The following is a 27,512-nucleotide window of genomic DNA, read 5'->3' on the forward strand; positions in this document are numbered from 1 at the left end:
AGTTTATTTCCATGTAACTTACCGGTAACATGCTCAAGAGACGACATTAAGCCAACCACTGGCATCTTGGGCTCGCAATGCTTCGTGTAACGACCTTTAGTTTTGTCATAATGCAATAATGTCAATCTCAATTAATCAGCAACATTATGATTCGCCGTTGTGCCTCTCACGTGAACCCCACAGAAGTGACTGAGTCTACGAGCATCACTGGCGGTGCAACACCGCAGGAACAATGTTCTTACCAGCGCTATCTTGTTGGGGTTAATCAGCAACTTCTCTTTTGCCAAGGCATAAAACGAGCATACTGGGATGTCGATGGACGGGTACGGTGAGTAGATGACGCGATCTTCGATGCGAGCCTTCATGTTTCCAAGGAAGCAAGTCGCTTTGAAGCACTGTAAGGCAGCCGGAAATTCACGTTTAGTTTAGTTTCAATGTTTCTTGCGTTTTGTACAGGCCCTATGAAATGTTAGTAGCTACAGTAAATATGATCAAGAGAGCCTGAAAACATATTGCCGATACATTTCGTCTAGGTGCCTCATCAAAGCACCGCATACATTCACTGCTGCTTCAATTCCATTGTCCAGCAGCAGCTAGGCAAGCGCGAATTATGCAAGCTAGGCAAGCGCGAAGTACTAGCTAGTCGATTTGGCTCTGGCCGCACGCATGGGAGCAGTACACCCACAAGCGATTGCGATTAACCCTACGTGATGCGCCCTATTTGATATTTGGGCTCCAGTTCATTCATGCTGTAAATCAGGCTACAGTGGTTAATTCAAGAAATTCTTTCTTTAGACAAGGCCCTCGTTTCCCTAAAACAATTGTTAATTCGGACAGTTGTCTCGCTTCTTTTTTCGAAATAACTAAACCCAAAAGCATAAACAGTATTCAACATACAACTAGGAAATACAGTATTGACAAAGATATAAGACTGCTTCCTTGCACTTCGACAATGTCACTGATTTATATGAGTATTATCTTTGCTTTATTCCCTTGTGTGCGCTTTAAATTTATGACCAATTGTCGCTCATTTATTGGGTCTTCTTCATTTGCTGGAAAGATTCGGAACTTCTATAATTCCATTAGTAAAATTTACCTTATACGCAACTGATAAGTCAAGACTTATAAATGTTTATCGCTTTGAATAGCAGTTGCCCCAGTGGATACTATTTTTCCTGTTCTAAGAAAGCCACTGAGATTCGGATGCTATATTTTATTGACATATCTTTGATAGGAAGAAGAAGACGACGGTCGCAAGCGCTAGCGTTCCATCTCGGCTCCTGCTCTCTTGACTGATTTTGGCAAGATTTTCGCCTCCAATCTCCATCATGTTGTGACCAACGCACGTCTAAGGGGAAGAGGATCACATCGATATCGGACTTTCTCCGGTGGGTGGCCTCTTCCATTTTATGAACGTTTTTGTGCTCGGCCTACGTCACCGCCTATCTGGCCCTAACGACAAGCCTAGCCCGGCGTAGCGCCCATTGGCGTCACCAAGTGTAGCTGGAGCAAGAATTCTGAGATCTCAGTAACTATGCAAATGACGGTTGACGGGGAGGATCTTCCTCCTGAAGAATTTTCAGCAGAATTTGGATGGCAGTCGGCAGTTTCGAAGCGTATGTCCTCCAAGGCGGACTCTGCCAACCGGCCTAGCGGCGGCATATGGGGGAATAGGCGTAACGCTGGCGTGTCATTCAGAACTGGAGATAAAATGGAGATAAGCTCAAAAGCAAAATCATCAGGGCGTCACGGATGCCTCCCATGCCCAAGGAACATGCCAAAATTATCATACGGCCCCGCGGAGGGCTGAATATTGCCAAGACAGGACCGACCGTGATCGGCAAGGCGATCGTGGAAGCGGCGGGTCTTACCCCTACGCAAATAAGTTCGGACATCATTTGTCCTAACATACTACAAAACATTCTGGTGGCCAGCACGCCCAACCGAGACAACGCTTCAAAATACACAAGAATCAGGGCAATTCATGTGGCTGGAAGAATGTTTGAAGTCAGTGCATACGAGGCCGCCCCCCACACCACGTGTAAAGGGGTAATCAGACACATCGACCTCAACGACAGTCCATCGGACCTGGAACGTAACATCATCAACGAGAGAAACCCGCTGGCCTTGGCGGTCAAGAGAATTAAGAACACAGGCACAGTCATCATTGCTTTCGACGGACTCAAGGTTCCGAACTTCGTACGCTATGGCCCAGTCCTTGTGAAATGCTTTCTTTATCGCAAGCAAGTTGATATTTGCTACGCGTGCGGCAAACTCGGCCATCGTGCCGACGTTTGCCCGACTCCCGAAGAGTCCACCTGCAGAGGATGTAGGGCAGTCAACCCGGACGATCAACACCAGTGCACGCCAAAGTGTGGGTTGTGCGGGGGCCCACACCCTACGGCGGACAAAACGTGCAAGGAGCGATTCCGGATCCCGTACATCGTCAGAAGGAGGCTATGGGAGAGTGCGACGGTGGAAGCTTCAACAAGTGGGGCTTCATCAACACCACGTAGCAGCGACATCAAAAATCACTTCGAGCAACTTCCACCGCAAGAGCCTAGGGGGCGCTCCCGATCCAGGGGACGCTCTGGCTCCAGAGAGAACCCACGGAGTCGCTCTCGATCCAGAGGGCGCTCTTGTTCCAGAACCAGGACCAGATCACGCTCCAGGGGTCGCTCCGGATCCCGGCGCCGAGGCAGTCAAGTCCGGTTCAGGTCCTGCTCGAGGTCCTGCTACAGGGATCGCCGACCCGAGTGCTACCCAACTTGGGCCGACCGAGTTCGAGGAACGCCGGGAAAGGTAACGCGGGGCTCACCGCCAGAGCATGATAGAGGTAACAACAGACTAGCGCAACTTGAGCGTGAAAACGAGATGATGAAGAACACGATAGCTCGACTGATGACAGAAATTGCCGAAATTAAGAAGCGCAGTCAACCCGTCATGGCTGACAAGCAGCCAGCCACTCCCCAGCCAATGGAAGTCCCCATGGTTGAGAAGAGCTCTACGGATAAGCAACCGGCTGCTCCTCAGCCAATGGAAGTCCCCATGGTTGAGGTGATCGATACAGAGAGGCCCGCTAAGAAGAGGGCAATCGCTAACGAGCAAGAAAGAGCACCAGGCAGGGCCAAATCGGAGATTCGCGAGTTGCTCTCCGCTCTAAGTGACAGCATAAAGCAGATAAATGAAAAGTTCTCGCTCTTCCACAGCAACATGGCGTCCATGGAGGAGCGCACTAATCAACGGATCAGCAAAATTGAATCCTTCCTAGAAAACGTTGTAACACCTGTGCTGGTACCTAAAGCTCCTACACTCCCAGCATCAGCATCGACTAGTAACAGCTCGGGGGCGATCGGCCCTCCAAAGGTTAGCACAGCACCTCAAGAGCAATACGATGCCCACTCAAACTAGCTCATTCAGAATGTGGCAATGGAATTGCAGGGGTTTCCTTCCCAAGAGGGCTCGCCGGCAACAATATATTCGCTCACACGCAGAGAAGCCAAATGTTATCGTTTTACAAGAAACATTAACGTCTAACGTCACGCTGTCTGGCTACAAGCCCGTAGCAAAACACGAAGAAGGACGGGGGATCGCCGTACTGATTAGCAACAAGCTGACCCACATCACTCACGACCTTAACATGACCGCAAGTAAAGTCGAATACATGATGATAGAGATAATTCCTAGCCCAACTAACCGCGAAAGTATATTCATCCTGAATGTCTACAGTAGTCCCAAAGCTCCAAGACAACGCTTCAAAGCCCTAATCACCAAGGCCACGCAACTATCGCGCGACTCCCCTTTGATCATAGCTGGTGATTTCAACGCACCGTACCACACCTGGGGCTACCCATATAACACTAACAAGGGGGAGGAACTCTGGCGTGAGGCTATAAACCTAAACTTGATGCTAGTCACGGACCCAGCGTTCCACACCAGATGCGGAACATCGTCGAGCCGTGACACGACATCGGATCTCACCTTTGTCAGGAGCAATGCAGCCGTCAAGTGGACGAACCTCGGGGTAGACTTTGGTAGCGACCATTATATCTTGGCCACGCACCTCCAAGTCGAGTAGAAGAGACAGCGTATGTTCCAGTACACAGACTGGGACAAATTTCGCAAAATTAGGGAAGAGCGAACGGAGAGTGTGGAGAAGCCTAGCCTCGAACAATGGGTTGTACAGGTTAGGCAGGACATCAAAGCTACCACCAAAGAGGTTTGTACCGATCTTCCAGTGGAAAAGATGGACAGCCGTCTGGCTCACCTGTTGGAGGCCAAGCAGTCGCTCCTCGTCAGGTGGAAAGGACAACGGCTCGACCGCAGGCTAAGAAAAAAGATATCGGAAGTCAACAGAACTATAGAGGAACACTGCAGAGCCCTCTCTAAACAACAATGGGATGAGGTGTGTAACTCGATCAACGGGCAGCTGCGCAACGGGGGCACCTGGAACCTCCTAAAGCATCTCCTCGACGAGACAAACACTAAAACCAACCAACGCAACACACTGGCGCGCACCCTACACATAGCAAAGCGAGAATATTCGAGCAATGAAATTTTATCCCAACTAGTGAAGAAGTACCTGTCAGTCGCATCGGGCACTACACCACCTTGCCCTGACTACGAAGGCTCCGACAACCCTGAGCTCGACGCAGATTTTGGGATTGAGGAGATCAGGCAGGCGCTCCATGCCCTCAACGGCATATCGGCTCCGGGTCCGGACAAGATCACAAACAAAGCTTTACGGAACCTGGACGAGAAGTCCATCGAATACCTAACGGACATCATTAACCAAACATGGAGCAGCGGTAAAGTCCCGGAAATGTGGAAATCGGCCAACACCATTCTCATTCCCAAGCCAGGCAAGCCGCCCAGCCTCGATAACCTCCGCCCAATTTCGCTCACATCGTGCGTGGGGAAGGTTGCTGAGCACGCAATCCTAAACAGGCTTTCACGCTACCTGGAGGACCACGACATTTACCCACACAACATGATCGGTTTCAGGGTCGGACTCTCGACGCAGGACGCGATGAAGCTCATCAAGCATCACATTATTGACTGTAATACGCGGGACACGAGAGCCATACTAGGTCTAGATCTGGAAAAGGCCTTCGATAACGTTCTTCACTCGTTCGTTTTGAACACAATCTCGAGTCTTAACCTGGAGAAACACTTTCATTCCTACACGAGATCTTTCCTGTCAAATAGAGAAGCCACACTTAAGATCGGGGACCTGACTTCAGACATGGTCAAGCTGGGGTCTAAGGGGACGCCACAAGGGGCAGTCATATCCCCAACCCTCTTTAACCTCGTCATGATTGGACTATCCAGGACACTCTCTGCTATCGATGGTATCAGTCATACCATATACGCAGATGACGTTACCATCTGGTGTACGGGAGGTAGTGACGGACAGGTAGAGACGGCCCTGCAAGAGGCGATTGATGCTACCGAGAGATACCTTGAGTCCACGGGCCTTCGGTGCTCATCGCACAAGTCGGAACTGCTACTTTATCGACCCAAGCGCAGAGGCCCGAAACCGAAGGGGTGGAAACCACTCGCCGAATGCGACATAAAACTGCGCACAAACGACGGAGGATATATTCCGAGGGTGGATGCTATCCGGATTCTCGGCATGATGGTAGAGTCGAATGGTTCAAACAACCAGACAGTGCTGCGACTCACTAAGAAGACGGACAATGCCATCAGACTAATCAGAAGAGTGGCCAACCGGCAGCAAGGCCTCGGAGAAGATAACCTCGTGAGATTGGTACATGCGTTCGTAATGTGTCATTTCACTTACGTCGCGGCTATGCACAACTGGCAAAGATCGGAGCGGGATAAGCTCAACGCATTAATCAGGAAGGCAATCAAGAGAGCTCTCGGCCTCCCCATATACATTCACACGGAATGCTTACTTCAACTTGGCATGCATAACACGCTAGAGGAAATAGCGGAAGCACAGGAGAGGGCCCAGTTCGTCAGGTTATCTACCACACAAGCTGGAAGACGCATCTTACAGGAGCTGGGCGTTCCCCCCACAGTAATCAAAACAAAGTTCTGTAGCATCCCTCGAGAGCAGCGGGACCGCATCATTGTCGCCCCGATCCCACGAAACGTCCATACAGAGCACAACGTGGGAAGACGTCGGGCGCGCGCGAAGGCTCTCCTGGAAAAGGCTCGTGAACGGGCTTCGGAGAACAGTTTCGTAGACGCAGCGCGCTACGCCGACGGACAGGCCTTCGCTGTAGTTAGCGTAGATCATGAAAGGCAAATAACAAACGCAATCTCGATTCGGACGACGTCCTCTGAGATCGCAGAGCAGGCTGCAATAGCGATGGCCTTATTGGACGACAAGAGGACATCAATCTACAGTGACTCCATATCAGCTGTTAGGGCATTTGCCAAAGGTACCATATCCGAGCTGGCCCTAAGGATACTAGGAAGCAAGGAGATCAAGCCACACACATTGATCTGGTTTCCAGCCCACGTGGGACAGATCGAGGGTGCCCCGCCCAACCTCAACGAGTCGGCACACGGAGCTGCGCGAGGGATCATCAACCGCGTAGCTACCGGGCAGCCTGACGCTGGGGGTACTGACAATCGGGACTCTCCTTCATCCTACACCGAAATTACTAAGCACTTTTATTTGGCTCGGAGGATCTACCCCCTCCCACATGGCAAACTCAGTAGACCTCAAGCTTTGACACTCCGGCTTCTACAGACGGGGGTTTACCCAAACCCCCTACTTCTTCACAAGGTGTACCCCGAAATTCAAATAACAAATGCATGTGCACTTTGCAATGATTTAGCGAGTTTACCTCACATGCTCTGGCGATGTCCCGCGTTACACAGCGATAAAAACAACACTTCTTCACGTTGGGATGCGGTCCTACACAGCCCCAACCTCGAAGAACAGTTATGGGCTGTCCAACGGGCCCGCGACGCGGCGGAGAGACTCGGCCTCTCTGTCCCGACGTGGGAGCGGCCCGCTGCGCGCTTGTGCGCGCCCTAAAGGACCCTAATAAAGTTTTTCATCCATATCTTTGATACGCCTTAGCACACCTTCGGTCCATGTCGTGACAAGCAGGACATATCAACGTTACATCTCAAGCGCAAGTTCGTAATGTGGCTTTCAAGGTGAAAATTACGCAGGATATTTAAGGACACTGAAAATTTCACCCAGAAAGCGTTAGAAGACCTCTGACTCTCCACTGTCTGTTCAACCCCTCAATGAATAATTTGTTTAGTTATTTAATATTTTCTAATCTATTTTCTCTGCTATTTTACAGCGATTCAAGGAACTATTGCATGAGTGTGAAAACAAAATAAAGCGCCCATACACAAAATGGCAAGTCATAATAGGTATTACAAATACATATATATAAAGGCAGGTTAGGGAGAGCATTCAATGCATTCACGAATTCTTTTGGGCGTAGAGATTGGGCAGTACCGGGCCGTCTGTTCCAGACTTCTGACACCTATTAAATGGTGCGAAGGAGATGCCGCCTTTAACTGGCGCAGGCTGCCCCTTTTCGCATAAGACACGAGTCAATAATAAAACCCACAGATATAAAAAAAATACATAAAACTACTAAATTTCAAAACCGACTCCTAACCATAGTAACAGAGTGTCCTGGTACAAAAGTACACTAAAGCCACAAAAAAAACTAATTGTCAACTCAGAAACACTTCAACACGAAGTCGAGTCACACGAGTTCACTGAAGTATACACAGGGTCTCCTCACACATCTACACAAAAGTCAGGGCAGATCAAGAAAGCACTAAATAGGTATAGATGAAGAGCAGAAATCTAGACATTGAATAAAACGAACTCAAAGGAAACACTAAGTTTGCTTATCACATATACATGCTCCACTGAATACTTTCCAAGAATTTAGCTCGCATCTAGAAATCTTCGGAAAGCCAGTAACGCTCGCCTTTTAAATGAATACGTACGTCGTGGGCATAAGATTTTAGTGAGGCTGAAAGCCCTGTGGTGCAATGCCATTAAATGACATGTTAAACATTATCTCTGTGTTGTTTCGCTACCATCACCGCAGAATATGTTGCATTCATTCATCCGCGTGTTCACAAGTACATTGCGCACTATCAGAGCTTTAAATGTTTTTGCAGGAAATGTTTGATTTGAGAAATGTTTTGATTCTAGCCAATGTGTAAGCGAATTTCAACTGAGGTAAAGCATCAATTTAAAATAAATCTGAAGGTTTCCAGATCTGATCGAACCATGTCCTTCTGAAACCACGGTATGGGGTCTAGTGTATACTGCAATTCACCATGTCCTACATAGATGTGGCTGTAGAAAACTTTGTTCGACAAGAACCTTCTGTGTACACTTGAACATGACGGGATCCAAAGTATACTTAGAATAACGCTTATTGTGCTGCTATTCTAAGCATGTTTTCTCGTTTCCGTATAGTACATTGAACAGAAAGTCCAATGTTTTGGGCGATGAGTCGTCATGAAGGGTTGCAGATATCATAAATCTAAAATTATTGATGTAGTAGGAGGCTTTTTTGCACATAAATCACCGTATTGATACAAGCCCTGTATCCCTCAATAAGTGCAATGGCTAGTGGTGTATTTTGTCTTAATTGAAACGTGCAAGTAGCGCCAATATATTTTAACCGTTTTCATAGTAGGAAGCGAAGGGTGACGTGCCTCTGCATTTACTAAGGAACTCTAGGTTGCTTAATAACGTTTAAGCATACCTGAGCTTCCTAGCTATTATTTGTTGCAGTCGTTCTGCCATGCAGAACACTTGAAGGATATGCTATCTTTTGCTTTATAAGTACATTATCTACCTTTCGTAATAATCAAATTACACGCGCCATGTCGCGCCTGCTAAGCGGCAAAAAAATATTATAGAGTTTACATGTTCTTCGAAGGCTTTCATATGAGAATTCCAGGAAGGTTCTCTTGTGTAGCCCCAGAAATTTGTGCTGTTTTACGATGGCCAAAGGGTGTCCCTCAAGATACAGCTTAAAGCCCTTTAGATATCCTCTGGTGAAGAATAGCACAGCCGTGTTTCTTTAACACACTTCCATTGTTTCTTTTAAAAAATTCTCCATGGTGTTTACGCATTTCAGCAAAGTACGTTGAAGAGTTTGAGGCACAAACCCAGGGCCCAAATAAACATGTCACCCGTGATTAGAGAATAGCGTGGTGCATGTGAAAGCTTCGCAGTAAATCCGCTATAACAAAATTAAAAAGAAACAAACTTAAGACAGTCCCTTGTTCGACTGCTTGGCTAAGATTACTAGCACAATTTTTATGTTTGGTTGTTTGAGTAAATATTGATCTGCCATTCAATAAATTAGATTGGGCAGCACTGGCGGCAACTTGTTCGTCGGTCCCGTTCTCATCACTTGTCATGCGCACGATCATCGAAATTCTGGGCATCAATGGCGCAAGCCTCCACCTACAAGCTATCGGCTGTATTATCACCTTCTGCAACACGTGTGACCAGTTCCCCGGAAATGCCCCTTCAATTTGCCCTTAAAAAGCGAACATCGTGCTGTCCAGCTTGTTCGTCGGCCCCATTCTCATCACTTCTCATACGCAGGTTGGTTATGATATGACTCTAGCCTGTATTTCTTGCCATTGTATCATTTAAATGCAGAAAGCCTCAGAAATAAGATTGATGAAATTGAGGCTGATCTCGAGCTCATAAAATGTCACTTTGACATAATTGGATTTACAGAAACATGGTATACATCGAATAGCGATGTTGCACAGTTACCAGGTTACGACAACGTCTCTGTATTTAGGAAACAAAAATGTGGTGGCGGCGTATCTTTGTGCATAAAACAAAACATTTACTATGAGGTTCTTCCGGAGTTAACCGTAGTTTGTTATGATTTTGAAACAGTTGGTGCAACGAATCATAGTACGAATCATAGTAATCTCATGTACCGACCCCCTCACGGATTAGTTAGCACCTTTCTTACTTACCTTGGGTCCTTTCTTGAATATGCTACCTTCACTAAACGGCATGTTATTATATTTGGTGACATGTACATTGATTTATTAAGATACAATGCTAGCCAGGTGCCTGCTCGAGTTCATGTTAACATATGGCTATGAAAATATTGTAGATAGGCCGACACGAATCAATCAAAGCTCTGGAACGATCATATATTTGTGCTTTACTAATTTAGCTTCAAATAAAATTACATCCGGTGCAATTTTGACGAGCTTAAGTGATCACCTCCCTTTTTTCCCTTCTTTTCCTTGGTGAGAAAAATGGATAGAACTAAATTTCTTCGACGAATCATCAATGAAAATAACATTGCAAAGTTGCATTCACTGATAGCTGGCGCAGTCCGGGATGACATATATAGTGGAAGTAACCCGTGGAAGGCATATGACATATTTTAGTGAAAGCGCTTCACCACTATAACAGTGCTTTTCCACTCTTCCCTATAAAAAAGCAAAGGAGGATAACAAAAGAGTGAAGTGCTCCGGCATCATACAGACGTATAAACAGGAAAAACTGGTTGTTTGCTCGTTTCATAAAAACGAATATTCCGGTTAATTGAAGGAGTTTAAAAGATTCCGTAACAACTTACCTTAATATCTGAAAGCAAAATCAGCTTACTACGACAACGAATTTTCCACACTCATGAACAATCCTAAATTACTGTGCCAAATAGCTAACAACATCATTAAAAGGGCAAAGCAAGCATTTCGCCTGATTTTATATCGACGGTAAAAGATTTTCAGGTGTAGCACTTTCAAAGCAGTTTAATGAACATTTTCTTAATGCAGGCTTGCGGAATTACTCACGAATGACCCAAGCGTCGACGCCTATTGATTAATGTGTTCCTTCCAGTAATATTAATTCACTGTTTCTAATACCTACATCGAAATAAGTTGTAAGTGTTGTAAATGCAATGAAGGATGGGTTCTCGCCAGGAAATGACAATATTAGTGCGTGCCTTATCAAGGCCGTAGAACCATTTCTTGTGGGTCCTCTAGTATATATATGCAATCTCATATTAGAAACCGGTATATTCTCCGATAAATTGAAAGTTGCACGCCTAACCTTAATATCTAAAGGAGGAAGAAAAAATTATCTCAATAAAACAGACCTATTTCTGTTTTGCCGCTCTTTTCTAAAATACCCGAAGACATACTATGCATGAGGTTAAACATATTTTTAATGCTCAAAATATAATATGTCAACAACAATAGGGATTCAAGGCTGGAAAATAAACGGAGACAGCACTGCACTTCATAAAGCACCACATTTCGGAAAACTTTGAAAGGAAGCTATATACAATGGATATTTTCCTTGACATTCTAAATGTCTTTTATTCTATCAAACATGAAATTCTTATGAAAAAACTGAGAAAGTATGATATCAGAGGAATAGCACGTGGGCTGGTAGACAGTTATCTGACAGGAAGAAAAAAATACACTGGTATGAATAAATTTCTGTCTTATATAGAAATAATTGCGCACAGTGTGCCACAAGGGTCTATTCTTGGGCCTTTGTTATTTATTTTATAAATAAATGATCTCCTTAACGTCCATCGCACACCGGGTATTATCCTTTACGCGGATGACACTAAGGTCTTATTTTCTGGTCCAAATCTAGCCTCGCTTGAACAACATGCAAATCAATGGCTGAGCCAGCTACAGATCTGGTTAAAAAGCGACCAACTGGACCTATATAAGAAAAATACACAATATATTATTTTCCGCCCTAAAAACAAGTCCTTGAATCATCGTGTCCAACTACAGATCTATAATACCAACGTATTGCCAACAAATTCTCGCCGCTTCCTGGGTGTCTGCTTGAAATATGACTTAACATGGACGGATCAAGTGGATGGGGTTCGTCTGAAAGCATCTAGGTCTATTGGTTTGTTGCAAGGACTAAATTGGATTTTGCCTCTGGGTTTGAGAAAGCAAATTTATTTTTTCCGTAGTTAACACCTATTTTATATACTGTCAGCTAGTTTAGGGCACATGTAACGATCAGAATGAGACCACCGTTTTAGCTTCAGTTAAGGGCGTTGAAGACGGTATCTATTCCGCAACAATTACCAAAGAATCCCTCTACGACGCAGTTACAGTACTGCCGTAGTATGAACTTTAGAGTTTCTGATTGACTGTACCTGTTTTACATAACATTAGGCATGATTTTACATCCTTCTACACTAAGTGCTTCAACAGGAACCTTACCCTTAACTTGGGCACTGTATCTATGATTTCGTCGAGGTCACGCACAAATTGTGGTGCTCTGGTCGTAGAAAACCAAATACTTACACTCTCTAACACATATCCTTTAATGATGAACTGCATAGAAGATTGAAAAACCTTTTCTCAATTTAAGAAAATAATGAAATTGATGCTTTCTTCTCCTACCTTTTTTGCTTAGTATTGTACCTTTCTTTTGTCTTGAGCAAGTGCAATTCGAATGATTTTCTACATCATTGTTTCCGTGAGCTAGAATGATGTAATGTCAAATTATAGGAAAATTTGTCGTATGTAAAACAGCATGTATTGCTGAATTTTCACTGATTGCTTTGATCTCACACTGTATTGCAGTGTTTTGTCATGCCGACCTTCTGTCATGATGTGTGATGCCGTGGTGAAGGCCCTGTCATCAGGCATTGTTGCCTCCTTTTACCGCGCCTCGTGGACATCCTGTACCACCTATGTAGGTGAAACTAAATTGAATTGAATTGAATGAACCTTTCCGCCCTTGGAGAAACTTCCAGTTCTATCAAGCGACATAATACGAAGGCATAATTGACATTGTCGTAGGCTTGTTTAATGTCTAAATAGACCACTATTGTGAAATGTTCTTTAGCTATTCCAGGCTCGACGTACGTAACAATGCCTAAAATTTTATCCGTGCGGCCCTACAGCATTTGAAATTCTGTCATGTGATCGAGAAGCACTTTTGTTTGTTCACACCACCATAGCAAACTGGTGTTTGTCATTTTCTCCGTGGCCTCGAGAATACAGCTTGGCAAACTAACTGGTCGAAATGACTCAGGATAAAGAGACGTTTTAACAGGATTTAACCTAGGTACGACACGGGACGTTTTCGAAAGGCCACAGACACACTCCTTTTTCCAGATGCCATTGAGCACGGCTAAAAGTTCGGATTGACCATTTGGTCCCGGATTATGCACAAAGATCCTCAGGGAGAATACTTTAATGTGATTAGCTATATTTGCCTACTTCAGACGTTTTGAGCCTATCTATCTATCTATCTATCTATCTATCTATCTATCTATCTATCTATCTATCTATCTATCTATCTATCTATCTATCTATCTATCTATCTATCTATCTATCTATCTATCTATCTATCTATCTATCTATCTATCTATCTATCTATCTATCTATCTATCTATCTATCTATCTATCTAGCTAGCTAGCTAGCTAGCTAGCTAGCAAGCTAGCTAGCTAGCTAGCTACCGATAGTCTTGCTAGTTACCGATAGCTAGTTACCGATAGTCTTGCGCCAACCAAATGGCTCAAGTTATGTAACAGATCAAACATAACGTACAGCGCGAAGGACAAGGACAGCGACAGACGACATACACAGCGCCTCGTAGACAGTCGTGGACATACAGCACTGTGTATGTCGTCTATCGCTGTCCTTGTCCTTCGCGCTGTACGTTATTTGTGACCAGGAATTACCAACTAGCCCAAGCAACCACCCTAGTTATGTAACAGCTTGAGCCATGATAGTGATACCTTCATGGTCGTTGCATCCTCGCCATTCTCGCTTCGTGTTCGGACTCCCGTCATGCCGTCATCATCCTACCTTGTACGCCAGCGCCATAGCCCAAGTCGCGCGATAGCTTGGGCCATTCGGTTGGTAAGGTTGGCCGTGACTGCAAGCACTGTCGTTGCAGCTTCTTCAATCTAGCTTTGTGACCTGAGTCTAATGCTATCGTCGTCACACCATCCTTGACAAACAGGTTTCATGATACAGTCACGGCCATGAAAATGTCTTTATGCACCCGTCTTCATTCCATCGTAGCACCGCTATCATGCCATGATTGTCACTGTGTCATCGTACAGCCACGTGTACTTAAGGTACTCGAGAAACACAGCATGACGCAGTCGGTAAGGGGTCTTAAACCAACAACGCCCCGGTGATGTGATGGAGAACAGAGAGAGGGCCCTTTATTTAGGAGAAGAAAGATTTACAAGCGTATGAATGTTCAACTACATGCTGTTCCTCATTCGAAGGGGAAGAGAGACAGCGACAGAAAACTTTATGAAATGTGCTTGCTTGGGTTAAGGGGGGCGGGGCCTGGAGTCTAGCCCCATCAGAGCTCCCCTGCCTCACGTGGTGGCCAGGCTTTGAGGCGGCAGATAAATTCGCTAGGAATACGAGGCAACCCTACTGCATAAGCCTTGTCTTCCACTGGGTTCCGGTGTGAAACCAGCACATGTTTTGACACTGTATTGCACTGGGTACGCCGGCGCTCGCTGGGAGTCAGTGGCACACGAGTGAGAACGCTGGAGAAGAGCTCACTCACACTAGACGAGACGCTGGTTTCACTGCTATGACGCTGGGAGGCAGTAGTTGGTGCTGTACGCGCGCTTGTTTGCACGGCAGTTTGCTTGCTGGTACTGCAAAGTGCGCTGGTTTCGTTTGTGCCACACTGGTTTCAGTATGCAAGTATAGGCGCCGTTGAATATTAAATACTGCATACAATTTCATGGGCAAATACTACTCTCTGCTCCTAAGTAACGCTATATTTTGCGGTGCTACTTGCCAATTTCATGTCACACCTTCGAATAAAGATACGTACGCTGCCCTGTTTATGCATGTATACTTACGATCACTTTCTTTTTTAAGTGAAGGCATTAGGTCCCTACGTTTCAAGGTCGCGTTGTGAGGCACAAAAATATCACGTGACCCAAGGAAGGACAGAAGCGACCAAAAGCATATCCGGCCATGCGTACGAGATCACTAATTATTCTCAAAGTTAATTAATGATTTGTCAATCTTTAGCTTTAGGTGGAGAAAACTGGATTAGGGTATAATATGGTGTATTAGGTGTATTAGGATCCATGAATAAGGATGAAGATGGATTAGGGTGGATTAAGGTCGACTAAAGAGAATTAGGGTGGATTATGCTAGATCAGGGGGCTTAGGGTGGAATAAACTTAATTAAGGTGAATTACAGTAGGCTATACAAGGTTTTCGCCTTCACGTCTTTTACACAATAGCTAAAAAGACATGGAAATTTTGCATTTCCCTTTTGAATATGCTGGCGGACAGATATATTCCTGAATGAAATTATGCAAACGGAACGCCCTTGGTGATTTAAATTTGATCTTTGAGGTGGATGCCCTCAGGGCTTCTAAAATAAATCACGGGTGCGCCGTCACGTTTAAGATTTCCGTGCCTGTGAAGAAGTTGCTGTCAGTGAGCGACGTAAATGCCAAGGGACGCCGATGCTAATTGTTGATCCTAACAAGCAAGGATTCCGTGTAAAAGTGCCTTGTGTTCTGGACAATGTCAAGGATGGTGGTGTGCGTGCCGCGTTTTTGCCTTAGGGCAAGGTGTGTGAAGTAGCCAAAGAATGGTGGCGCGTTCATGGCGTCGCTGAGAAAGGGTCGACGACGCGTGTCCTGGGCACGAAGTTGAAGCCTGGAATCCCCATTGAAGATGCTGCTCATTAATTTAAAATTGCAGGTGAGCCAGCCCGCCTGGTGGAAGCTGGATGGCCACCAATGTGCCTGGGCTGCCTCGGGGAAGGTCCCAAAGTTACTCAAACGTGTCACCTGCCGTTTAGTTCGAAGCCAACGGCTCCACCTGGCAAGAGGAAGGAGACAGCACGAAGTAGTTGCGGTTACTTGCGCTCTTCGGATTTCCACGCGACAAGCGACCGCAAGCTGTGAACTTCATGGACGGTGGATGGTTGCGTAACCGCCAGGCCGCTGTAAAGAATTGCGATACCATGGACGAACCCAGTCACGTGTGCACTTTTACCGGCGACATATCGTGAGCATCAGTGAGCGGCACGCTATCTGACCGCACCACGCGGGACGTTAAAGAAAGCTTCAGGTGCCACAACGTGTAACCACCCCGAACGTTCGGAGGCTATCAGCAAGAAAACGCCAGTATCAGGTTAGCCTCCTGCTGCTTGAAAATAATTAGGACATAGCTTCACTACAATAAACTGAAATTGAGAGCGAGGAAAGGACGGATATCAGGGCAGGGGTTTTTCGGACGCGTTACTATGTCTGCGTATGCCACGCAGTTAGCACTTGTGGCGGGTTTGCATTAGTATCGGGACTTTTTTATGTTACTCTACACGTTTGTCATTGAAACTTCTCATCGAATTATAATATTTGACATGTTGATTTATTATTTAAGACTAATTATGTATTGATGTGCAGCACAAAAATAATCTGAGTATCTCCAAGCGACGGCAAGCAAAATTACCTCAATTCTGTCCAACTACGTGGCAGTTGCATATATTTAAATCATAGTGCATGATATTGGGACGCCCTGTATATATGTTGGTTACTCCGTCTGAGTAAAGGGAAAGCACAACTGTTTTTAAAGTCGAACTGGCGTTCAGTCGTACAAAAAAGTGGCCAGCAGGAATGGACAATCCCTTTTACGCCTTTACGACGGAAAAAGGTGAAAGGCTTCGAAGTTCTTGAAGATGGCATCAGACTCCGCTGCCCTTTAGACGTATGATAAGACATGGTACTGCTAGTAAATGCAGGAACTGTGCTGCAAGTTGAGGGCCCCGTTCCAGAATCGCCAACCAAAACAGCATCCTCATCTGCTGCTGCTGCTAACGCTGTTGCTGCTACAAAAAGCTACAAAACATTCCAGCCGCCAATGCTTCTACTTGAGCAACGGAACCACACCACAGATTTTGTCAACAAGAGACAGACGACCCTCAGATCGCTACAGCTAACATGTGTAGGCTGTGACGTAGTACTGCCGCAAAATGGACAAGGAGACTTCTTGAGAGTGTTATCGTTTCTTACATTTTGGCGTGATATAAATACCACCAGGACACATGTATTTTTTTCCGATAGTAAATATGTTCAAAACTTCAGGCGAATTTTTGCTGTCGCCGTCACCATGACGTTCCGTCCAAGGGCGGCGACCCCATCACCACGCGCCCTATGTTGTTTGTGCGAGTTAAAGCTTGTGAAGCTGATGACATTTAAGCTTGTGAAAGTGATGATGAAGTTAAAGCTTGGGAAAGAAGATGAAGCAGGGCAGAAGTGCGCGCCGTCTTCCGTCACGTGCAAGGCACCGGGGGTGAGGAGAGGGACGCGAGGGGGCGTTTCATTTCGGCGGCTGCTGCGTGTGGCACGGCCACCCGTGCCTAAGTTTGAAAGCACTCTGCTGTGGACAGAGTGCCGGTGCGCTGACGGTGCTGACAGCTTGTAGCTGTGTGGCCGCTGTACTGTCGCAGTTTAGTTTGTGTTGAAGCAATAGGCAGCATGTACGTCACTTCGCTTGCTTCTGCTGCCATGCTTCCTCATGCTAGGATTTTGTTAGCGTGTGTTTGCCTCCGCACGCGTGATACCAATCAAACTGCTATCCTTACTTCGTATCGCTGTCTACTAATTGGCTATCGCAATAGGTGTTTCGCCTTTCGGACGAAACTGGGACTTTTTTATATCTATGTATGAAGTACGTGCATGGTTCCGTTGCCCCTTGTCACAGCTGTATATCAAGTTCTGCGTAGTTGTACTAAGCTACGTTTCTACTAATCCATCTAACTATGTCTTTGTAACAAAGAGAAATGTTGGATAACTTGTTTGTATTCTGTTCGCGATTACTGCCTGGGGTGGAGCCATTGTCGTTCTGTGTGTTGTCAGTATGCGTCTTCCAGTAAAGGGGTTATGCGTCAGTGGTTACGCACGCATCGTGACTGCAATTCCTTCAAAATTTTAAAAACTGTGCCTTTACATTTATGTCATGCGCATCAGGTGTCATGCCGTGTGGGCTATAGTGGTTCATGACACGTAGGCGTTCACTTCCCGAATAGCTCATAAAATGAAAAGTTCTCGTTATCTCCACTGCATAGTTTTTTGCCATTCCAGGCATTCGCTTACGAATCGTCAGAGGTTTAGTATAAACCCACACAACTATTGCATTTGGGCACGGAGTACTTTGTCTCTTTTATGGTATGCAATGTCTACTGCATGAAGTTATACATCCCATACTCCTGTATGCCCTGAGACATTTACCCTCGTATTAAAAAAGATAGCTCATAAAATTAAAAGACTCCCTATCTCTACTACATAGTTTTATTGACATTCCAGGCACTCGCTTATGAAACGTCAGAGGTTTAATATAAACCCACACAACTATTGCATCTGGGCAAGCAGTACTTTGTGTCTTTTATGGTCCGTAATGTCTGCTGCACGGAACTAAACATCCCATACGCCTGTGTGCACTGAGGCATTTATCCTCACATTAAAAAAAAAACAACGCCGCAGTGTGAGATCCTTGAAGAGGTAAATATGGCACTGGCTATGAAGTCCCGCGATCTTGATTTCTCGGAGCCAGTGCAAGAAACAATAGCAGCATGTGTATAGGTCACTTCTGCGGACACCTTAGTTACTTCTCTCCAAGTAGTCAGTGAGCTTGACATGTTCGAACGTGCTTATGTGGCTGCGAGAATCATTGATTGACAGGACTTTATGCCAAACTGGAGCTAACATTCTCATGCCAACATTAAGAATTTCATAAAGAAGAAGACACGAACTGGGTGAGATGCCACTTTAGATGTTCTGATCCGTTTTAATAATACAGAATAGATCAGCATGTGTTCTAAAGGCCAGATCATCATGTACATATTGATTACAATCTGCGTATTTTGGTGCTCCGTGTACTGTACCAGAACGTGTGTCAACATTTTGGTGTTCTATGCCGACATTTTAGCAATACTCGCATTCAGGTTTTTCAAATTCATGGCATAAACCAGCTCGGTTGTCCTACACAAACTTAACCCTACCCATCTGGACATTAGAAATTCAGAGAAAAAGAACAGGACACAGGACCGCTATAGGAAATATCATACTAATATGAAAAAAATGGCTGTGGCTTAGGTAAGGTTAAGCCCAGGATGCGAAGCATACTAGCCTTTATTTTAGTTGTTGAACCACTGTTTACCTTGGTGAACTGCTGTTGCTTGGCTATATTTGGTTCGGCTAGACGAAGAAACAACTCATGCGTTACTCTGCTTCGCCTTGGACGCCCCTCATTGGACGCGGTGAGCGTCAAGCAACGCAGCGTTCGGCGCGGCAACGAAATGTGTGCCTGAGCAAGCGACGCACGCCTGAGCCTTAGAAACAGCTCGTTTCTAAGGCAACACCGCATTCACTAGAGGCGCTTTTGTACCGCTTTGAAGCATCGTACTCGTGGCTCAGTGGTAGCGTCTCCGTCTCACACTCCGGAGACCCTGGTTCGATTCCCACCCAGCCCATCTTGCAAGAGTTGAGCCAAAGCCAATTCTCCTCTGTCGTGACGTCACGGTGTCACGTGGTTTCAAGGCGACACCGCCGCGCCTGAGGAGCTGGGTTGAGCTCTCGTAATATGCTTCGCATAATAATGAAGAGAAGAGGTGGAGAGGAAAAGGCGGCTGTCAAGTGGGGGTGCCAAGAGGGGGGACGCTAAGGTCTAGCGGAGGCCAGAGAGGCGCGTTGCCTCCGTCGAGAGGTTTAAAGGTTCCAAACAGTCGGCACTGGCTAAACTGCCAGAATACTGTCTTCCCACGACACGGTTAAAACTTGCACATAGATGCGTGGGAGGGTATGACCCCTGGCTGCTCGGCTTCGCGGTGTCGCAACACACCATATTCGGGCAAGATATTAAATGGGGAGACAGACAATTTGGTTCAAAGATAAACCAAAACTATCTAGGTTGACAAACCACAGTCGACTATACTTACCCGAACCCCGCTGCTTCTGCAGTGCTAGCTTATGTCGGCTGCGTGCAGTACGTCGCCAGAGCGTTTATGGCACACCTGTCACAGTACCTGGAACGTTCGTAGCACAATGAGCCTGCACTGAAGCTTTAGTCTTTCCTGTTAACTGCGTAAGGGCATGTGTGCGAGGCAGCTGTTAAAAGCCTAGCCAAAATGGCACATGTTCTGTGACCTGTGATGGCTTGCTGTTGATGATCATATGGCCGGATATACTCGCGCACTACAAGAATACGAGTCCTGTATTAGGCTAGCATTGGGCTATCGGCGAATAATGCTTGGATTACTTCCTTTTTTGTTTTTTTACGTTAAAAGTTTTTCGGCACTGCCGATCTGAGTGGTTTATAGAAAAAAAAAAACGTTGTTGTATATAAATTGTTAGCCTACACCACTCAGTTACTAATGATGCAATGCCTACTGATGCTTTGTTAAATACATCCTCGCGACACAATACAATATAATCTGCACCAAAGCTTTAATGCCTCTTCATGCATATGAGAAATATAGCTCAAGATATGCTAATCCTTTTCGAAACTTTTCGATATTATCGTCGACAAAATATAAGCAGTAAGGTAAATGAATTTTGGGTTTCTACGTGCGAAAACCGCGATCTGATTATTAGGCACACCGTAGTGGAGGTCTTCTCAACATTTTCAAACAGCTGGAGTGTCTTTACCTTGGCCAAAGTATAAGTACATGCGCCTGTTTCCATGTCACCCCCATGGAAATGCAGCAGCCGTGGCTGGGTTTGAACCCGTGACCTCGAGCGGCGAGGCGCAACGCCACAGACACAAAACTACCGCGGCGGGTAACACTCAGTTTCGATACATTCCTTCAATCCTTCGATATACGCGGTAAAAATGATTGTTAACTATATGGGTTAGACACACAATTTTTAACCTGATGCTAGTGATCAGTGCGGTGCGATTAGCGATAAGTTTGTGTCATGAATTTCTGACAAAGAGTAAGGCAGTAATCCAATTTTCAAAAAAAAATGATAGGCGATAAGTCATTCGACCTGCTCCTTTCTTAGAAAGGCATCTCCTTCTTACATTCGACAGCTGCTTTCTTAGAAAGATGTCAGGTGCGCCAGAATTTTTTCGCATTGCATGCCAAGATGGGTGGCAATGTGGCTGGTAAAAATGTTTGTTTCGTGTATTTCTCGTGTGATCTGCAACAGATGCGCGACAGAGCACCAGTGGCATCGTGATAACAGGAGTGGGACCGAGCGTGGATCCCGGGGGCCAGGTGCCGGTTGGGGGAGGGCCATATATGCGTGAAGACCCCCTTTTTCCGCCTCCTTGACTGTGCGTAAATTTTAAACAATTCTCCGATGACCAACAGCCCGAGCTCATATGTACCCGATGAACCAGATGTGTAGCCCCGCATCATTGTCGGCTGCAGTTTTATCGACATCCTGTGTATTAATTGCATGAATGTGCGGGCAAAAAAATTATGTTCCCTTATATGTCACTAAACCACACTAAGCTTAGCGGAGCATTTAATGTGCTTGTTCTCGTGCTCATGCTCCTAGCGGGCGTCACTACTGAGTGAGTAACAACTTTATTACTCGAAGGGGTGAGGAGCAAAGGAGGATGAACTAAGTAGGTTGCCAGGCTGTGCTCCACAATGACGTCTTCAGCTCGTGCCAAGACCCGCCTTTAGATGTCTCAGTTAATGCAGGAGAGAAGGGCCAACAATTGTTTCGTGGTTGGGGGTAGTGAGACAAGGTGGGTGGGCGGGGGGTCCACCGGGCAGCCGCAGGGGATGTCGTTATGTGAAGCAAAGTCGCCATACAGGCAGCAGCGCGGATCTATGTCATTTGAATGGATGCGCGAATACATGAGGGGGTAAGGAAAGATGCAGGGCTGGGCACCGCGCCAGGCCGTGAGGGGGCGGGTAGGTGCATCATTCGAGACGTCACTGATGGGCAATATCGTAGTAGGGGACCAGGCGCTCAGCCACTGGGGCGTCCGACATGGAGGAACCCACCGCTCGGTTGAGGAATCCTCAAGCATGTTGGCCAGCCGACTCTTTGCCAGGGTGGCCCGAGTGGATGAGGACTCATATGAGTTCAAGGTGACGTGGTTCGTCTTCCGGTAGGAGCGGGTTAAGGAGCCATAGGGTGGTATGCGAGATGAGACCTTGGGCGAATTGAAGATTGCGTGCTTGGAGTGGGAGAGTATGATGCTGGCGTTGGCCGAGTTGGCGACCAAAGCGAAGGCCGCCTACTCCCCCTCTGCCTCGGCGCCGTGATTGTCGGTTTCTAGGGCACCGAGGAGGGCGAGACAGAGACGACTGCGAAGGCGTCCCCAGCCGAGGTGTGTCGGGCAGCATCCACGCAGGCGACTGCTGGGTGGTCGGCGTACTTAGCGTGAAGCATGACCACACATGATTGGTGGCGGGCGTCGCGGTGGCCTGCGAGTATATTCCTAGATAGGGGCTTAATGGAGAAGGCTCCCCGAAGAGCATGCGGTGGTGAGACCTGAGACCAAATCCAGCGGGTGAAAGAAGCTATCATGCTCGGTGAAAGAGAGCATGTGGTATCGGTCGGCGAATGATGCAGACGTTGCACCTGAGTGGTGCGGTGAGCTTCGATCAGTTCGGCGAGGATGCTGTGCACTCCCAGGCACAGGAGGCGTGCCGTGGATACATCGGGGGGAAAGGTTGAGGGCAGTCTTATATGCCAGGCGGAAGAGGACGTCGACCTTGTCGCATTCCGACTTGAGAAGACGAGTGAGTGCGAGGAAGCCATACGTGAGACGGGAAACTACGAAAGCATCGACTAGGCGGAGGAGACCATGTTCGCACATGCCCACGCACCGCTCTCGGCCACGAGCCAGCATGCGCGTGGTCTGCTGAACCGAAAGCGAGAGCCGGTAGATGGCGTCAATGTTATGGCCATTGGCCTGTAGTATCAGCCCGAGCACGCGGAGATGCCAGACGACGGGAACGAGTGTGCAGTAGGAGTGAACCATGATGGTGGGCTGAGGCGTCCTGTGCGACGCCAGTTGGGGGTCCGCATGAGGAGAAGGGCCGACTTGGCCACCGAGCAAGTTTGATCACCCGGGTGCATGTGGTCCGTGGTGACGGTGGTAGCGCGTTGCAACGTCTGCTCGATCGGACGACGTGATTGCGCTTCGCAATGGTCCATACAGTAAGCTAGTGGCTAGCGACGATGCGTATTTACTACAAGATATTACAGCGTACAGAAGATATACGTTACATGAATTGTGTCCAACAAGAGCAAATCTATCGCAACTGAGAACACCCACAAGCAATCAAATAGGGACCGCCCAGAAAAGTTTAGTGAGTCGGAAACATAACAAGCCGTTGCTTTAAAGTATTTGCGAAATACAGAACAAAGAGTTTAACAAACTGATACTGATTCAGCTCATGAATCGTTTTCTTGTTCCCGCGAAGAGCTTCATACTATGTATCTAAATACCGCGGCTTAAGGTTACTTCTGTATACATATTGCTGTTTTCTGTATACTAAAGTGATTCATTTGTATACCTATTTATTCTATCATTTTAATTGTGCATGTTCCAATACTGCCTCCCTGCTGAAGGTTAGATTTTTAGACTCGTGAGGCTGCCCCGGCGTAGCTTTTTTCTGCAACCCCTCCATCTGTAGTGCAAGATCGGAAAATAATATTGAAATTGAAGTTAAATGCATGAGTGCATGAACGCATGAAGCATGGAATAGATATGCAGCCCCGCTTTTATTGCAAGCTCCGGATACGCTGATCTCGCCGTTTGGACAAAGCATTATGAGCTCTGAACGCGCTTACATGTCCTGTGAAGCTTTAGCCAAAGCTTCGCGTGTCATCCACCCAGTCACTGCCTGCGATATTCGCCCAAACAGATGTTTGCGAAGCCGCGCCAGCGTCATGTACATCCATTGTAAGCACACAGGCAACGGAGGCATAGGCAATGGACATGTCACCACAAATGCCTTTGCGGTTTTAAAGCTGTCGTAAAAGGTCGATTATGGTTCACTGGTGAATTCACGACCGGGACTTACAAAGAAATATGAGCTCTGAAACCGCTTACATATCCTTTGAAGCTGTAGCCAAAGCTCCGCGTGTCATCCACCCAGTCACCGTCGGCGATATCCGCCCAAACAGATGTTTGCGAAGCCGAGCCAGCGGCATGTACATCCATTGTAAACACACAGGCAACGGAGGCAGCTGAGGCAGGCAATGAACGTGTCACCAGAAAAACTTTTGCGGTTTTAAAGCAGTCGTAAAAGGTCTATCATGGTTCACTGCTGAATATACGACCGGGACTGTGTTGCACCTATCTTCTGCGACATCTTTTTAGCTCATGTTGATCGCCTTTTGGACATAGATTTTTTTGGAGGCCCGGTTTTAAAGGTGTTTAGATATGTCGACGATTTTCTAATCTTTTTATAAGCTCGTAATGACATTTCTCTTAAAGATTCTGTACGACAGGTCTTAAGTACTTTTAACGACCATGGTAAAGGCCTGGCTTTTACCCATGAACTGCCGCAAAATAGCGAAATACGTTTTTTAGACCTCAAGCTGAGGATAACTAAGGGACAGACCTGTTGGGCGTATTTCCCACGTGCAAAGAAAGAGCTTTTGCCTTATGAATCGTCTCATTCAACTACCGTGAAAAGAGCAATTGCATCGATCTGCATGGAATCTGCGCTTGAAAAGTCGTGCCCGCACGAAATGCTTTTTAGCTTTGACAATCAGGTTCCCGAGCTTTTAGCAGCAGGCTTCCCTTGCTCGGTCCTTGTAGCAGTCGCTGAAACCCTTCTCAAGAAATTTGGTCCCCGACGAAGGAAGGCGGCACCTGAACACGTGAAGACCAAACCTGAGGTGATGCCTTACATTCATAAAACTTCACACAACCTCAAGAAAGTGGCCAGCAGGCACAATGTGCCGCTTGTTTTTTCTGCGCAAAACAAGTTGGCGAACCTGTGCCCCCGCATCTGTAGTGAAGGTCAGCGCGGTTGCAAAAAGTAGCATGAAGACGTCTTCGTCAGGTCTGCCCTAGTGTTGGTTTACTTTATTCCCCTGTCCTGCGGAAAGTGCTATATCGAGCAGACGGGGCGTTGCCCCAATGACCACTTAAGGGAACACTCTCAAAGCTTAACAAAACATGACAAACTTGTGAATGGTTTGCGAGTGCGTGCCGCGGTTAAAAGAAGCAAAGGTTCTGGGCAGAAGTGCAAGCGCTAAAGCTAGAGTTTCGCTGGAAGCTTTCCACATAGAAAAAAGCGGGTCTGTGCATCAGCGATGCTTCAATAAATTTGTACTCGGCTGAGCGCACATTTCTGGAGAGATTTAAAAATCGTAAAATATGGCTTTTCTTCAATTGGTCATGTGCTCACTTCTTGCTGCTAGGTGTTCTATCATTTTGCACATCCCGTAACTGTTTGCGATATTACGATAAAGAAGGCTGGCGCAGTTCGGTTGTGCGCATGTGTTGTGTTTCTCTTAAATGTTGCACTCTTTTCAAAAAATAAACCAGTTGTCATTAGCGTTTCGTCGTCGTTGTGTCGTCTTTTCACCGTGTGTTCGTCCTTTTTAGCGCTACCTTAAGTTTTAAGTACCTGGGAACGTTGAAATTTCTAGTTCCGAAGCACTGCTGCAAATAATGTTTTCGCACAATCTTAAACAAATCGTGGAAGAAGACACGAGGGTAACACTCGAATCCCGGTCACTTTTGGACTTGGTGTTTCTCTCGGGCAGAGTGGGTGACTATACTGTGTCTGTTAAAGACGGGATATCTGACCATAAAATGGTTTCTGTGCACATTCCGATCAGAACAAACACTCGTGGCCAACCCTTTGTACCTGTGCAATTTAAGGCTTATAGGCAGGCAGACGACACATCCATTCAAGATTTTCTAGAAATGTCATATAGTGAATTCGAACTTGCCTGCGATTGTGAACCAGTTGAAGATCTATGGCTACGTTTCAAGAATATCATAAAACATTGCGTTGACAGATTCATTCCAACTCGACAAAAGAAAATAAAACCCCGTAACCCTTGGATTAATCGACCTATTATACACATCAAGCGCAAGATAAAGAGGCTGCGCAGGAGAAAAGACAGCTCAGCTGAGGTATCGAAATTACGAAAGAGTTTAAAAACGGCTCTGATGGAATCAAAAGAGCAATTTTTTAATAAAAAACTATGTAGCTTCGTTAAAACGGCACCTCGGAAGTTTTGGCTTTACCTTAGTGGCAACAAAGAGGAAATAAATAGAATTCAAATTAGTGACAACATAGTAACAGAAAAAACAAAAATAGCAGATCATTTCAATAACTTTTTCCAGTCTGTTTTTTCTAAACCAAGCAATGACGACTTTGACGCGTACCCGCCTTCCTCCCTTTCATGTTCGATGGAAGACCTGGTCGTGACTCAGGCCGGCGTGTTTAATCAATTGTTACTTTTGGATTCTAAAAAGGCTAGCGGGCCGGATGGGATTCCAACCCAGTTTTTAAAGCGATACGCTGAGTGGATATCATTTTTCTTGACAATAATCTTTACAAAGTCCCTACACACTAACTCGTTGCCACAAGATTGGCGGTGCGCAGTCGTAACACCTGTTTTTAAAAACGGCGACCGACTACTCGCAAATAATTATCGCCCAATTTCCCTGACAAGTATCAGCTGTAAACTATTAGAACATATCATAAGTAAACATATACTAACTTTCCTCGAGGATAACGCGTTCTTTTATCAGTATCAGCACGGATTCCGAAGAGGGCTATCTACCATAACACAGCTCATAGAAACGATACATGATTTTAGTTCAGCCATAGATGCCCAAGAACAAATAGATGTCATTTGCGTAGATTTTGCAAAAGCATTTGACAAGGTTCCACACAGTAAATTACTTTTCAAGTTATACAGAGCAGGAATTAGCGAAACCCTTCTTAAGTGGATTAAAGCCTATTTGAACAATCGCAGGCAGGTTGTGCATGTGGATGATTGTTTTTCTTCTACACTAGAAGTACTTTCTGGCGTTCCTCAAGGATCGGTTTTAGCTCCATTACTGTTCCTAATTTATATTAATGATATTAACGAGGTTACCGAATCTCCCGTAGAATTGAAGCTTTTTGCAGACGACTGTTTAATTTATTCTCGAATAACACAAGCTACCGACCAAATTAGAATAAACCGTGTCCTTCATTCCTTGCATCTTTGGTGCGAAAAATGGGACATGGAAATTAATTACACAAAATCAACTTTTACGCATATAACTAATAAGAAGACTGTGCAGCTATTTTCTTATAATATTGGAAAAAATAATCTAAAAAATGTTGATACCTTCAAGTATTTAGGTGTTACAATTGCACATAATCTGCAGTGGCATAAACATATTAATAATGTGTGCTCGACAGCTTCCCAAAAACTTTACTTTCTGCGGAAGAAATTGGAACATGCAACAAAAGATGTCAAGCTGATAGCTTACAAAACATTATCCGCCCATCCTTGGAGTACGCTTGTGTTGTCTGGAGCCCGCACCAAAAAGTCCTAAAAGATAAACTGGAACG

The 27,512-nt window shown here is 45.9% G+C and overlaps 1 protein-coding gene across 13 annotated transcripts in view; it reads right to left on the reverse strand.

Moving 5' to 3' along the window:
- LOC135917058 (uncharacterized) overlaps window positions 1-27,512 on the reverse strand; it is a 119,799-nt gene that overhangs the window by 22,436 nt on the left and 69,851 nt on the right. For 7 of the 13 annotated variants that reach the window (XM_065450551.1, XM_065450550.1, XM_065450549.1 and 4 more), the window contains one exon: window positions 243-395. The exons of 3 other annotated variants lie outside the window; for them this stretch is intronic. In XM_065450551.1, the coding sequence (XP_065306623.1) occupies window positions 243-395 (153 nt within the window). Of the gene's footprint in view, window positions 1-242; window positions 396-1,912; window positions 2,329-2,442; window positions 2,696-19,940; window positions 20,014-27,512 lie in introns of those variants that run through there. 3 more of the 13 variants (XM_070528017.1, XM_070528016.1, XM_070528018.1) reach the window with 3 other exon arrangements.

Source organism: Dermacentor albipictus, chromosome 10 (assembly GCF_038994185.2).
Source record: "Dermacentor albipictus isolate Rhodes 1998 colony chromosome 10, USDA_Dalb.pri_finalv2, whole genome shotgun sequence".
Taxonomy (NCBI): domain Eukaryota; kingdom Metazoa; phylum Arthropoda; class Arachnida; order Ixodida; family Ixodidae; genus Dermacentor; species Dermacentor albipictus.